Below are 16157 nucleotides of genomic sequence, written 5' to 3'. Positions count from 1 at the left end.
CAGGAAATAATAGGGTGCATGGATTGAAAGAACATTATTTATTGAGTTAAACTTCTGGATAAAATACTGTAAGTCTGAATATAAAAAAAAACAGCGTAAGATACAGCTTGATTTCTACAAAGTAACATATCAATACTTTAAAAGACCTCATCAATATATATATATATATATATATATATATATATACACACTTTAATGCCCCTTATACTTGAATTGAGCCAAAAAAAAACACCTCTCCAATGATTACTGAGACTGACGCACTGAAAAGAGGTATATATAAAATGATCCACGCTCTGGAAACAGATGCACAAAAAACTGATGGTCATTTTGATTTGATTAAGAATGATCTGAGTATTGCATCATAACATATTGAGAAAATATAATAAGCCTAGTTAAACAAAAACATAGATGCTAATTAGTAGCAGGATCTCCCAAAATAAAATGCAACTTTAATATTTCAGGCATCATACCACCATAAGGAAAAACTAAAATGTAATAAAATTATGTTCAGGAAACAAAAAAAAAGAAAATATCAAAGAAAAAAAGTTTAGAAAATTCAGGGAAAATGAAAAACAAATTTGATATTTCATGGGTATATAAGTCAGATGAGAGGAAAATGTATCTTAAAGTTCACATATCAAACAAACACTTTCATAGGCATTTCTGTGCACTGTTTTACCCTCTGATTTTCACTACAGAAAAGAAGCAGTTACAACCACCATTTATTACTTGCCTTATTTTTCTTAACAGAGTGTGAAAAGGTCTGAAGAGTTCAGACATATCTTCCGGCTTGTGGTCCAAGTTCAGTGGTCCCTCGGAGTAGACTACAAGGCCACTGTAGTTCAGACACAAGCATGAACACAAAAATAAAAATTGCTTCACACACAGCAACTATACTCAGTGAGGAATCAGAAAAGCAACTGTACATAAATACCAGAACTACGCTCAAGTTACTTCGTTTTCACATTGTTATCTTATTTGTCTTATCCACCTCAAGTTAGAATAAATGATGTTTAAAGCTACAGGAAAAAGATCCCCTCCCCTCCAACCCCTGCTACTGAAGCATGGGAGAAAGAGCAATGGAAGCCCAAGAGGAAGGATGTACCCTCATATCACTGCTGCAGCTGACCCAGAAAAAAAACAAAAACAAAACACAAATTGATTATCGGGTGAGTTGGGGAAAGCTCACTGGCTTGAGAGAGATTGCAAATGGCTTGTTCTTTCCAGTCTAAATCATTTCTAGGTAAAATACTTGACTTACACTCCCATTTTAATACCTCTAAGATAAGCATAACCTGGTAGCAACATGAGATAAAAAAGAAGATTCACTGCATTGCATAAAACACATTTTGATAATACCATGCTTCTAAATGAACTCAGTACTTGTAAAATTTCCCTGGAAAGGGCTTAGTTCATGATACTGAAAACCCCTGAGCACGTCACTGAAAATACCTACATACCTACTGCCAGAATCTCTACTGCTAAAACCCACACGTGTCAGGGATTACAAAAAAAAAAAATCTCCTTTTTCACCACACCTTCTTCATATTACTGCACTGTGCCTGAGAGAGCGGATTCTACTCATAACAGGCACCGCTCTGCTTAAAACCATTTAATCCTCTGCCCGCTGCCAAAACAACTTCTGATTCTCAAAGGCAAATGGATTGTGTGTTTTACCCTCTGGATTACATATGATTTATTTAACCCCGGGTATTTTCCCCTTCTGAGAGCTGACTATTTCAAGGATACGTTGTTTTTCCTGCAGTCAAATTACAAGTTGCTTCAGAGAGCTTCCTAGGTATGATAAACTGTTAGTGTCTTCTACTCACCTGTTCATTAGCAAGCACCCTGTATAACTACCTAAAGCTCTCTGAGACACTGCAGCAATGTTGGTATCACAAGTATTATGATTCCCACTGAAGTATTAAAAAAAAAAAAGACCACTTACACTCTGTTTACCATCTGGGAAATACTGCTCTTATCTTCTGTTTATAAACCCAGAGTCTGGCTCATGCCTTGGTACCAGGATAGTACTGTAGTCTCCCATCAGGCTGGAAGATGGCCATCAGAAAGTTCAGAATTGTCAAGACAACAGAGGGTCCAAGAAATGTGACTACTGAACTTGATCAACACTGCTCTGGGGATGGGGGTTTGAGGGCAGGAGCAGGGAAGGGGAAGAACGGGAGCGTGAGGGAAGTTGCTTCTTTTGCACGTCAACTTTTTTTTTGTGGTTTAAGACAAATTATCCTGTTACCAAGGTTACATACTGTTTTTCAAGCTTTCTGAGCTTCAACAAGGAGGCTACCATGAAGCGACAGAGTTTTATCACTGACTCATGTAGTCACGTTCTGCCTCAACAAATGTCATGTCTTTGCTGAGTGGAAGCTAGAGGCTGCTACCACCGAACTTCTAACGGACACAAAACACCACTCCTTTGGCAGTTTCCAGGCTCCCTTTCTACAGAGCTTAACTCTCAGACGAAATTTTAAAAGATAAAAATAGAAGAGAGCTAAAGCACTACAAAAACCAATTGTGAAATGGCCTCCATAGGACTGTTGAAAGAATTCTGAATCAAAGCTTGAATTTGGTTGTACCGTGGAAGGAAGTAAAAAATGGGGAAAAAAAAAAATGCATCTTAATGTTTCCTACTAAAGTCAAAGTTCACTGACACCTGTTAAACACTGTGCAGCATACACTGCACAACCTGCACAGGAAGCTCATGTCTGAAAAGAAACATTAAAGAACAATGACTCTCAAAAGCATTCCTTAAAGGAAAGCTTTGTTATTAGAGAATCAAGGGAAGCAAGCACTTCTCCTGGCCCCAGACCCATCCTACTCAGGCTACCCAACACAGCAACAACATGGCAACTTTAAATGCAAGACAGATGCAACTCAAAGGCTTCTCCTTTCACAGTCCCAATAAAAGGCCTGCATTTCTTCACGGCAGTACCATAACTGGATGGGGTTATTTTCCCATGTGACTTCATATGGCAGTGATTTATTTTCAAATCACAGGATACTTGGGAGCAGTTAAAGCAATTTCTCTTCTCTCTGTGTGTCCTTCTTTGTAATTTGGGATTGATATTGCTCATTTTCCAGAGAGCCCTTGGTTTTCCAGTGAGCAACCATGTGCTCTTCTTTGTGTCTTCCAAGAGCATCAGAGTATATTCTCACATTTCTGTTGTCTTTTGATAATCAGATTGTAACTGTTATTATTTTTAGAATGATGGTTACAGAGAATATCCTATTTTAAAGGAAAAATGGGCCACAAAGATTTCCTAAGCAGAAGCACATTATACTCAGGATTTTAGGTTTCTTATCGCCCTCAATTATACTACTGATATTAGCTACCTTTAAAACATTCACAATGGTAAAATATTAAAAATATGTTGGCTTTACTTCAGAGAAACTGCTGTCTATTAAATCATGAAGACTCATTACGTAAAATGCATCTGATCTGTTCAATGTTGAAAAAGCTGAATGAAGAAAATAAAATAAAATAAAATAAAATAAAATAAACACACTGTTTTAACTCAGTTACCTGAGTGGTCAATACAGGGCATGAATTTACATGTAACAAGTTATACATGTTAATACTTCTCCTGGAAAGAGATTTAAACCTAACTCACTGGTTACAATGCAGTCAGCTTGTTATGACAATTCTTTTTGGATCCAGAGTCATTAAGAAAAATACACAATTAAAATGGAAAATTTCATTTTTCAGGACATGTATCCTTAGGCCGTATTATTTTGGAATGATAGAATATCTGCTTTTAAAAAATCTTTTTGACAACACTACATTATATGTATTGATGTTCTTCGTTCACCTTTTCATTTTTTTCTGGAGGAAGACTAATCAACAGTTTCAGGGTCCTGCTTTCTATATTCTCCTTTCTCTTCCCTTTCCTTTTTTGCTCTTCAACTTCAATGATAAACTGGCAATGACTTTTTTTTTTTTTTTTAGTTCTCTTTTTTACAAGCAAACTGAGGTGAAAGAAAATACATCAAAATTCTGAACAAGTTTTTTAAATCTTCAATATATCTCTGAGGGGAAGGCAGAGCACAGAATAGTTATCAGAATTACTTACCATACAATGGCTAATCTTGGGATAGTAAACATTAAAGCTGGTTCATAGTCATCAATCATATCTTGAGTGAGGTACCCAAGCCTTAAGGCTCTAAGCAGAAGAATAAAATGATTTATCAAGAGATTAGACTCTCAAAGAAAATATTTCAATTGGAAAAAATATAAAAGAGTGATATAAGCCCAAACTAATAGTATTTAATTCATAAACATCCTAATATACTATGTACAAAACTGACCGATGTAGCATTCACTGTAATAAATATATATATTAATAATCAACACATATAGCCATCTAAACAAAACCAAAATATTTTTTATGCCACTTTCCCTTCTTATATACTATTTCATGTCAGGTTTCAGCTTGTTACTGGAAACCACTGGTGCTTATAGGCTTGCAAGTTTAATAAAAAAAGAAAAAAATACATTTTTAAAATAACAGTGGAAAGTATTTGGTCTCATTTTCAAATAAAACCTGCTGAAATATTTTAGGTCAAAACACACTAAGCTCACAAACCTAAATTAAAATAAAAAGTATATGGAGCAACTACTACTGAAGTCTCTGAATTTAATATTTGGGATCCTTCATCAACCTCTAATAACTTTTCAAATACATCAATCCCTTTTTGGGGCTGAAACCCTTTTTTTTTTTTTTTTTTTTTTTTTGTCTTTTCACTTGGTGATATTTTCTAACTTTTTCTTCATAGTTTCTTAATTTCCTCATAACTTTCTTCTCCAATTTGTCCATATAATTGCGTAAGATGATGCCCACACAGCACATTAGTACAGCTGCTAGTACTGGTCATGAGTAGAATAGAATTAACATTTTCTTATTCCTTTTCAGTACTTGTCTCGCCAACACTGCTGTTGGCAGACAGGGAAACGGCCATGGCTCACTTGGTGCTAGCACTAGGTGGACTAATTCAGTACATGGCCAACTACAACTCCCACATTCTTTACTACAGTTCACTGCCAGATTCACTAAATCTTTAAAAGACAATGATTTTCCTCTTAATTGTCAAATACGTGGAATTTCTATTTAGTAAGTATCTGACAGATTGCAGATAACTCCTCCAACTTGTTGCAATAATTTTCAGTTATAATTCTTTATTTTAAAAGCCCTGAAACACCTCTGATTTTGTTGTCATCTACAGATCGTGAAAGTGTGCTATGTATTCCTTACTGATGGTCTCAACCAAATATGCATGGAAGCTAAGCTCTAGTCTTCCCAGGATTTTAAAGAGCCTTTACAGGTTCTTTATAGAATCGTAGAATGGTTTAGGTTGGAAGGGACCTTAAAGGTCATCTAATTCCATCCCCTTTAATGTGACACCTCCCACTAGACCAGGTTGCCTAAAGCCCCATCCAGCCTAACCTCGAGCACCTCTGGGGATGGGGCATCCACAGTGTCTCTGGGCAACCTCTTTCAATGCCTCACCACCCTCACAGTAAATAATTTTTTCCTCATATCTGATCTATACATGCAATTTTTTAGTTTAAAGCCATTCCCTCTTGCCCTATTACTACACCCCCTGACAAAGAGTCCCTCACAGCTTTCCTGTATGCCCCCTTCAGGTACTGGAAGGCTGCTCTAAGGTCTCCCCAGAGCCTTCTCTTCTTCAGGCTGAACAACCCCAACTCTCAGCCTGTCATCAGAGGATAGGTGCTCCAGCCCCTTGATCATCTTCATGGCCCTGCTCTGGACTCATTCTAATGTATCTACGTCCTCCTGTGTTCAGCTGTGGGACACAGCTGAACACAGTGCTCCAGGTGGCATCTGAGGAGGGCAGAGCACAGGGGGACAATCCCCTCCCTCACCCTGCTGGCCACGCTGCTTTTGATGCAGCCCAGGACACGGTTGGCTTTCTGGGCTGCGAGCACACATTGCTGGCTCATGTTCAGCTTCTCGTCAACCAACACCTTCAGGTCCTTCTCCTCAGGGCTGCTCTCACTCCATTCTCTGCCCAGCCTGTATTGGTGCTTGGGATTGCCCTTGCAAAGGTATAGGGCCTTGCATTTGGCCTTGTTGAATTTCATGAGGTTCATATGGGCCCACCTCTCAGGCCTGCCAAGGTCCCTCTGGATGGCATCTCTACCCTCTGTCATTTCGACCGCACCACACAGCTTGGTGTCACTAGCAAACTTGCTGAGGGTGCACTCAGTCCCACTGTCCATGTCACTGACAAAGCTGTTAAACAGTGCTGGTCCCCTGAGGAACACCACTCATCACTGATCTCCACTTGGACACCGAGCCGTGGTCTGCAGCCCTTTGAGTGCAACCATCCAGCCACTTCCTTACGCACTGACTTGTCCATCTGTCAAATCCACGTCTCTCCAATTTAGAGACAAGGATATCACTGGGGACAGTGTCAAATGCTCTGCACAAGTCAAGGTAGATGATGTCAGTTGCTCTTCCCCTATTTATGATAATCACTGGAGTTTGGCAGATGATGTGAATCATCTCCCCAGGTATTCTTTACTGAAATAATGTTACATGTTGATGCCTTAAAGAGATTCAGCCCTTTTAAATGCTTAGTTTTCATTTACACACCTATGCCAACAATATTACAGTATTATTACCTTTTCTTTAACAACAAAAAGAAAAGGCTTTTGCTAATGCTTTTTAAGTTTGTACTTAGATATTTAAAAGTTAAATGCCACATATTTTTATGAAGTTTTTTAATGGCTACAGGTAAGGTATTTCTATACATGTTCAGACTGAAAGTAAACACCGAAATGAAAATCTAATAGTTAATTGAATTGCTTACCTCTCCACAGTTTCACAAAATAGTACAATTACCTCTTGCTGTACATAATATTCTTTTGGGGACTTCACGGGTACCATGGCCGACACATAACTACAGAGATTATAAAATAATTAATGTACTCCTGTTTTACATGATTTAACAAATCGGATCATAAGTAAAAATAAACCTAGGCCAAAACATCTTAGAAACACAACATTTCCTGAACCATTTTATATTTATTTTGGCAGCACTAACTAGAAAAATTGTAAATGTTAAGAATCTGTATGAAATTAAGATCATTTGCTTATTGCATATTGAGGTAATGGAACTCAGTAGTAATTTATAGGTATAATTACACACATTTAGCAATCAGAACTTAATACTATATGGCACAGGGATGCAGGTCCTAGAAGGATCTTTATTGATGCATCTTGACAATAGAAAAGATTACACTGCATTTCTTGGGGAAAAAATACTGACTAAACTACACGTTTTATATTGAAAGGTTTCAATTGAAATTGAATTACTGAAATTCAGTTAGTCAGCGGAGAGATAATCTGGGAGACTTAAACGGTGGCCTCATTTCTACATGGAATTACATGCAAAAGCGCTAATGGGCAAGGCAAGAAACACCAGTAGAAGTATGGTGTTTCCAGTCAATCCCTTGTGGACTACAGGTAACACAAGAAGGAAAAAAGTTGTTCTGGAAAACAATGCCAGATGAAACTGTTGGATGTACAGCTGCTATGGACAAGTCAGAAAGTGTGTGCAGGCATTGTCCAGAACCAGCTACTGACTGCCATTGATGTCTGCACACATTTTTTAATCCGTGTTTCCAGTTGAGATGTTTTTCAATATAAGAGCATAATTATGATTTTCTGAATCAGAAAAAGACTTATCTGAGTAAAATATTTTTTTTTATTGCTGTATTGCTGTATCATGTTAAATCCATAGATAATCTCATCCAGTATCCTGTCTTTAATTATGCCCAGCACCACATACATCTAACAGACTTGCAGGAAACTGGATTAAATTATGCAGCACAATACAAGACTTGGTCAACAGGATCTCTGACCCAACAAGCAGTTATTTTTTCTCACCCCAAAAGCAGTTATTTTATTTTTGCCATAAGCCTCCAAGCCATTTTTCCATCAGAATTTTTGAAATCAATACGTTCTTGAGTTTAATTATGGCTCATGTATAAAAGCACTTCCTTCATCAGATTTCAATTTGCCTTCTTCAATTCACTCAGTGCATCTTGCTTTTATCTCTAAGCATGAGACAGAACAAAACCTCATAATCTCTAGACTATTTGTTATCATAAATATTTTTTAATGTCTCTTATTTGTCACTTCTCCTCTGACAAAGAAAACATTAAGGGAAGAGACTTATGGCTTTCTTTTGTGTCTTGGAAAACCTCCCTCAAATGCCATATGCCAGTATGCAAATGGAAGATTACAGTTGACTTGAGGAGAGCAAATGCTGATTGCTAAAAAGCTATTTAATTTTCTTTTTATTATTGCTATGCTGGCAGGGAAAAATTAACAATACAACACATTACTGAAGAATTTAAATGTCATGACAAAAAATAATGCTTTTTCTATTAAAGGAAAACAGAACAAAACATCCAACTTCCAAACAAACAGAGCCAAGCAACAGCTATAGTGGCTCATTAACTTAGAATCTGTTACCTTAATTCAAATTCTGCAAAAAGGACATCAAAATGTTTGAGTGAATCTTTCATTTTTTCGGTGTAGAGGTTCAAATCCCGCAAGGCCTGGTCACGTATGATGTTTCTGACTTCCTCTAGGCTGCGGGTAAGATCCTTGGCCAACGGTCTCATAGCCATACTCTCAATTTCACGATTCATAATAATTGAACCAGCAGCCAAACACTATGAAAAGACATTGAGAAAGAAATTATTATTTTGTATAATGTTACTTTTATGTTTTAAAAAAAAAAAAAAAAAAGCACAAGATGAGATATTGGATACTTTGACCATGGGCAGTGCTTAGCCTCATTTGTTGCTAATTATTAAACAACTGGAAGATTTAAGACTGATAGGTTCAGAATCCTAAGTCTCCATGTTAAAGGCCAGGGAGTAGCTCAGTCAGGGAGATAGGAGAATGGGAGGAAGGTTGGCAGACAAACCTACAGTAAGCTCTACTCCTACTAGTGAGGCAATCATCTTCAGTAGGATATATCCTGTGTGTGTGCAAGGATTACTTGCAGAAAAGGGACATGAATACAGGTAAAATACGATCAATGGACTGTTTCAATTCAAGCTGGACTGCTTCATTTTGTCAAATAAATTTATCCTTACAAAAAGGAAAGACATTCTGTGACTGATGCATTTTGCAACAAGAACAGCCACACTGACCATATAACAAGGGATCCAGTATCCTGTCTCCCACTGAAGCTGTGAATATATTTTACAGGAAAGAATATTAAAAAGCAATCAAGCAGACAAAAATCACAGTTCACAGTGATTCTTCCCTTCCAGTTTCTGGAAAACAGCAAGTTAAGAGACTCCTTGGTCCTGGAGTTACATATTGACTTCCTCTAACCAGCTCAAAGACATTAAATGTATATTTTTACACATTAACATACTAATATAACACTTTTCAAAATCTTGCTATTAAAATATGTTATTAAATATCTTTGCTGCTGGTTTTGTTCCTTTACAGATACATTTGGAAGACAACAAGCACTGACACAAGTCATACTTGCTGTATTTTATTAAAGGAAACTTTTTTTTTTTTTAACTGAAAACATAGAAGGTTGTTTTCATATTATTTGTTTCTGATCTCCCTTTGCAGCTCTGCATCCCCCCCCTCTCCCCTGCAGGGAGGGAAACCATCGTTACAGCCCTGGATGGAGGACCTGTGGTCCCAGCCGCTGCTCAGCTGCCTGATTTGTGTTTAAGTGCATTCAGAGAAGATCATGTTCTTACCTCTTACCAGCCAAAGCAGCATTGGTGGAAAAATATGGATAAGGCAAGCCTTACCTGCTGATAGGCACTCTTCAACTGGTGATTTAGAGTGACAGCACTGACAAAGACACCTAGGCATGTATTTGTAACTGTCCATACAGTCTTCCTTGCTATGTGCATTTACAGGATAGTGTCTGCAGGGGCATGAATCAGCATAACTTCAGCACTGCACACATTCAAGTCTCTGAAACCAACAGGTCTGCTCCGACCAGGGACAGTGGAAGTTTGATTTGGAAAGATTAAATGCTCACGTAACCCAAACACTAAATAAGGGGGGAAGTTTTTTTGTTTTTAAAGATATTGGCCATCTCAGTGATTCCCTCGAGCACTTTTTGCCATGCACTCAAAGAGAAGTTACTGCCTTGGCTGGGGTTTTTCCCGTTTGGTTGTTGCTGCGATCCCAGTTTGCTAGTCCCTTAGAGGAGAAAAGGATAATAGGATTCACAGGGATTCAGTATGAATGGTTGCATGAAGAATTACCCTCATCTTGCCCTCCCTAGCTACCAAGGAGGTGCTATTAAGACAACATGGCAGATTCCCTCAGCATTTTAAAACAGAGCTGGGTGCCATCTGGATGAAGGTAGGGAAGGTCACATCATAATGAGAAGAAAAACTGCTGCTGTTATTGCTGAGCACAGGATTATAAAACATTGACATCACAAATTCATTCAATAAATGCTACCCAGAATTTCTCCAGCTCCAAGGAGCTTACAATTAACTACTGTCAAAGACGTTTTCAGAAGCAAAACACATGGGGGTATATTGGACTGAACAAGATAGGCACTGCTAATGGAGATCATGCTCTTTAAAAATAAAGGAGGAATCAGTGGAGAAAAGACTGGTTAACAACAGGAGCTGAAGAATTGTTTCAAATAGCATAGATGCAAAGCTGAAAATAACAACATAAGGTGCTGTTGTGTGCTGGGATGTCTAGACAACTTCCTCCTCACCTCAACAAATGCATGATGCTTAAAGTCACCTTCAGGCCAGCAGACCTGAAGGTACTAAATTTATCTTTGAAGATGCCACGATTTTTTTTTAGCCAACAAATATCGGCACTAATGAATAAGCATCTTATATATCATAGCCTTTTTCCTGATTCTTCAGGCTTCCCTTGATTACATTAATTAAGGCTTATTCACTATAAAATCCCCTGTTCCAACAGGCTGCTGTGGAGGCAGGTCTTTGAGAGAAACCAAGCAAGAGAAGGAAAGTGGGCTTCGGTGTTTCGCACAAAACCCACTGTATCTTCAGCATACTTGTGAAATGTGAATTAAGTGCAACAAATGTCAGCTGAACAAACTTTGCATGTTTAATATGAGTTATAGCATAACATAGACATCAAAATAAAACTAAGCATGCACTTAGATTTGCAGGAGAACTTTTCTCCTAAGAAAATTTCCTTCTATCTCTTTGTTCCTACAGCTTTCAAAGCATGAGATGTGAGATGGCCTATCAGGATAAAAATCATCAAGAATACAAATCAGATGCTAATTTTAAAAGAACAGTTTTTAAAAGGTGGTCATATTGACTGGAGAGAATTATAAGAATAAATCTGCATCCAATAATCAGAAACATAGTGAAAGAATCCCCTTCCATTACACATCTACAGCAAGTTCTCCATCTGTTTCCACTGTTCTGTAATTATACGGACCATTTTCAGAGATGTCTCAGGGTGCACTTTAAATTCCAACTGCAAGCTTTATGCCATAAAAACCTGCCCGTTAGCCCCAAGTAACAGAAACATGAGAGACTTACTTCTGCTCCAAACCAAAGCTGTCCTGCAAGGTTGTCGTGGCGTATTTCCTCTGGAAACTTAACACAAAAGTCTCGGTTGGCCCGTTCATGAGGAATGCATTCATCCATGATTTGATTTATGATGTTCAAAACATTATCCTGAAGCAAAATATAGGATAACATGTATACTGTTCCCAAAGTAAGCACGCTTTTAAATAAAAAGTTTTAACAGATTTTATTAGTGAGACTCCAACTAAATAAGTGACTTGGCAAATGCAGAATGCAACTGAAGAACGTAACGCAAACACACACCGAGCATCCCGCTGGTGAAAAAAGGAAGCATGACAAACTTCACTTTTTTAGAGAGACTGTTTTGTTGGTTTTTGTTTTGTTTTGTTTTTCCTAGAGGCTGTTTCTCAGACTCGCTTTGCTTAACTTTGCATACTTCAGTGGGACTTCTGGTAAGGAGGCATGATTTGAAGAGCTTCTTACCTGCAGCTACCTATCTGCAAGATACCAGTAAATAAGTGAGAAGTACAAGTAAATTAGATCCCTCTCGTTTCCTCTCACCAGTCCCAGCGACGGGCATTTCATTCTTCCTAAAAAGAATGCCCTGCAAACTACCCCAGAGGCCTCAGAAATTGATTTACGCTGCGATCGTCAGGGCTGAGTGGACGTGAGCTCGCCCTGGAAATACAGATGAGGAGGTTTCCAAAGGGCTGGTGGGCGCTGTGCCACCTCACCTCCGGGACCACCCGGGGGGATATGGGGACACAGCCCGAGTGTGATAGTGTTTAATAGCAGCTCTGATCTGCCTCTGCAGCAGGACAGAGATCAAAGCCCTCTAAGCAGCTTCTTGATACGCGGTAAATAACCTGCACTCGTTTACTTGAAAAGATAATTTTCCCATACCCCCGCTGGGTACTGCAAGGAATTTGATTACCATAATAAAGGTAGATTCAGAGCACGGGAAAGGCTGAGTGCTTTCATTAAAGATGCTTTGTTTGTCTCATGCTTTTGCCATTATTTACAGAATTCACATTCTACTTAAAATATTTTTCAAACAAATAAAAACAAATCTGTCATGTATAGAACTGTTTAACAGGCAGAATCGCTTCAAGTCTGAGCTGCACTGTTTTATCTTGCTGTGCACTTAAAAGAAAATAACAGAAGATGAGAATTTTAAAGAAACCTGCCTCTTTTGTGTGTTCCCACTGAGAAAAAACCTACTCTAGGTTCAAAAAAATAATCCATGTTTTCTGTAATTTCAGTGCAGATTGCAAAATAATACCAATATCAGTCCTGTAGCTCCAGTGGCCTTCATAAAATAAATAATCAACCAATTATGACTGGCAAAATTTATTCCACATTGGCATAAGGCGTTTCATCTACTGCTGCACTTATTAAAGCATGCTTACCCAGAAGTATTTTGTAAGTGTATCGTGCAGTAACATATCATTTTAATTAAGTTGTTCAAAGAAACAAACATCCCCTCAACATTTAGAACACAGATGGGGATTCAGTCCCACACCCTGCGGAGATGGGCACGAAGTGAAGGCGCAGGGGCAGAAGCTGTACTGGAAGAGTCGTCCCTTGTGCTGAGGCTGTTCCTTGTGTAATGCTTAATTTTAGAGCCATACCCCTCCCTCTGCTGGGTAGGAGCGTGCTGCCAGGACTCATGGAGCACTTGGATCCCAAGTCAAAGAGATGCCCACTGAAGAAACTGAGAAAACGCAGCCTCACAATTCTCCCTGGTAAAGGGAACTGAAGTTCCAGTCCCAGACATCAGAGCAGAAGGAAGATGCTGCACCCTGGTTCGGCACTGGCATCCAGGACCATGGAGCAGCAAGGCTGCCACCACCTCCCCAGGGTAAAACAGAGATGAGCAAGGAATACCAATTCCTATGTAGCAGCAAGGTGACAAAAGCAAGGCACTGCTTTTTCCTTCCTCCCCTCTCTTCCTCCTGCTCGGTTCTACAAAACACGGGTGTAGATGAAATGATTAGTAGGAATGCCATTTCTGAACTGCTCACAGCGTTATATAGTCTCGATCTAGCTGGGAAACCAAAATGTTTTGGAAGTAGGTCCCATAAGGAAATCAGCTCCTAAACCGTTTAGTTCCCTACCCAAAGTCACAGAGCAAAGAATGAAACTGAGGATTATAACTTGGAAACCGTGGTAAGTCAAGAGTCGCTCGTCATCTATTTTAAATGAGCTATTCCTCATGTATTGCAGGAGCAGGTGCTTTGTCCATAGCTCCCATATTAGCACCCGAGCAATACAACTTGGCACACCAGGAAAAAAAAAAAAAAGTGAAATTTCTGTTTTCAGGGAATTAATACAAGGTTGCAAAGATCTTTTAACGTTGGAGTGATACAGAGATAAAAAGTAACCCTACTGGTTGAATTTTTACAAAACCTGCAGGAAATGCGAAGAAATATAAAAGCAGAGGACTCACAAAGGAATTACATTGGAATCGAATTATATCAGAGTTTAAATAATCCAGTCCATTTTAGTTTAGGACATGATATTCCAATTCATTTTACTTGCCACTGAATTTGAATATAGTAAATGCAATTTTCTATGTCTTGCCTCTCTCAAAAGCTGCACAGAATAGGACAGTGAGACCTGTATTGAAAAGCCTTCCCAATTTATTATTATATTTTTTAACTTTAATGCATTGCTTTCCAAATGCAATCTTATCTTACAGCAACTACCAGACATTGACTTCCCATTTCATAATCATCTACATACTTACTCAAAATTCCTGATAAATCAAAGGAAGGTTTATGCAAATGGGGTAAAGCAACAGGACTCCCAGACCAGTTGCTTGGCTGGGTGTATTTTGTTCTGTTTTGTACTCTGGACTAGTAGCAGCTTTTTCAAGAGTTACCTGGCTTCACGTGGGCAGCTGGTCATTCTGACAAGAAGCTATATGAAAAACACAAGGAAAGAGATGAGCACTTTTTCCTGCCAAATCTATTAGTGATACTGGAAGATTTAAAAGAGGACAGTTGACAAAACTTTAATATTCAGTGTGAAGGTGCTGAGAAAACTATGAAGTAAACTGCTTTTGCTGTTTCAAGATGTGTCATTTCCCAAATTCTCTGCCTCTACACGGGGTTTATTTTATCCTACTACAGGGGGGAAAAAAAAGGCAAACAAAAACGATAAAACCAATTCTCCATCTCATTCCTTCCCTCTTCCATTCCTCCTTCTTATGACACCTAAGAGCAGAGAAACCTACGCAGGAAATTCACACCACTTGCTCCTGTAACGATTTTCAATCTCTGCTGCTTTGCAACTGGAAGAATGCCAGCCAATTTAGACAGACCATCCAATGCATTGTAAGCAAATTAGTCTTTTCTTTAAAAGAGCTTCAAGAAACATTCAATTTAGTTAATTACAGTATTCTGCTTTGTAAGCGAAGAATGAATGGGTTCAGATACATGGCAGCACCGAGCTTTTGCTCTAAGTTAAGCAACAGAAATCAATTAGTTGGAATTGAAGTAGTAAATCTTTCACTTGATCTATCTTTCTACATAAAAGCCTCCGGATGTTAATGTATCCTTTGGTGGCTTTATCTGGTATCTGCCGGTTCATTTGCATATGGGGATGAGCGCTTTTGTTTCAGCTGCTCTCCTCAGGCTTTCCTGCAGTGCCACGGCCAGCCGCCGCAGAGCTGTGCTCTGGGATGGGTTCCAAGTTCCACATTTCCTGGAAAACAAAACTCGGTGCTTCATGTAATGGAGAGCACTTGTTTATATCTTACTTTGATAGGAAATATAACGAGCGGTAGTCAGACAGCGAATGCAGTTAGCCGCAGCGGAGGACAAAAAATTGGTTTATTTTTGGCCCAGCAGTAATTGGCCAGATACTCAATAATCAGAGCAAAAAGCCAACAGCGACTGCATTAGCCTTTGGGTAGGTACAAAAAGAAGAGCCAATAACTCCATTGTACTTAAGGCCTAATCAACAGGAGGCGGGCTTATCTACCCTTCTGTACTTATCCTTGATAAAATCTATGCTGGCCTTCCGTGCTATTATATTTAATATGACTTTTCTGAGGTCCTCTGCAAGAGGAAGGTAACTTCCCATGTTGCTAAGTACCTCTGTTCCCGACTGCAGAACCTAGCCATGGAAACGCAGCCTCTGATAACGCTGCCATGAGCTCAACAGACAGCATTGTAGTGTCTTCATTGAAATATGTCCTTCAAATTTTCTGTTTCTTTTTCTGGCCTGATGTTACGTTGCAGACTCCCATCAACAGCACACTTCAGACAAACAAGGAACCGATAAACAAAAAGGACATAAAGGGACACAGAGGAAGATTCTGTTCCAGTTCAAGCAATTAGCTGGCACTCAGCTGTTTGTGGGTTACTTACATCAACGGGGGAAACCAGGAACAAATGAGGTACGCTTTGATGTACGTAAAGACTTCAAAGGACACCCAAAAAGGACACCCAAATCCCTGGCTTCAGAACCCCGCAGGGTCCCTGCTGGGCTGTTTCTGATCCGAGAGCCAAAGTCTCCAGACAGCAACAGGTTCCACTGCATTCCCTCCATCCCATTTTGTACAGGTGCCAAAGGCCCCCCT

The 16157-nt window shown here is 39.0% G+C and overlaps 1 protein-coding gene across 4 annotated transcripts in view; it reads right to left on the bottom strand.

Moving 5' to 3' along the window:
- The window catches only part of ZFYVE28 (zinc finger FYVE-type containing 28), a 146536-nt gene that overhangs the window by 45967 nt on the left and 84412 nt on the right, over nucleotides 1-16157 (bottom strand). For all 4 annotated transcript variants that reach the window (XM_035324379.1, XM_035324380.1, XM_035324381.1 and 1 more), the window contains exons 3-7: nucleotides 11582-11719; nucleotides 8523-8725; nucleotides 6853-6942; nucleotides 4089-4178; nucleotides 734-835 (exon numbers count right to left, since the gene is read on the bottom strand). In XM_035324379.1, coding sequence (XP_035180270.1) covers nucleotides 734-835; nucleotides 4089-4178; nucleotides 6853-6942; nucleotides 8523-8725; nucleotides 11582-11719 — 623 coding nt within the window. The remainder of the gene's footprint in view (nucleotides 1-733; nucleotides 836-4088; nucleotides 4179-6852; nucleotides 6943-8522; nucleotides 8726-11581; nucleotides 11720-16157) is intronic.

Source organism: Oxyura jamaicensis, chromosome 4, assembly GCF_011077185.1.
Source record: "Oxyura jamaicensis isolate SHBP4307 breed ruddy duck chromosome 4, BPBGC_Ojam_1.0, whole genome shotgun sequence".
In the NCBI taxonomy this organism is placed as follows: Eukaryota; Metazoa; Chordata; class Aves; order Anseriformes; family Anatidae; genus Oxyura; species Oxyura jamaicensis.
Note: the sequence above shows the minus strand (reverse complement) of the source record. Positions and strands in the feature narration are given on the sequence as shown.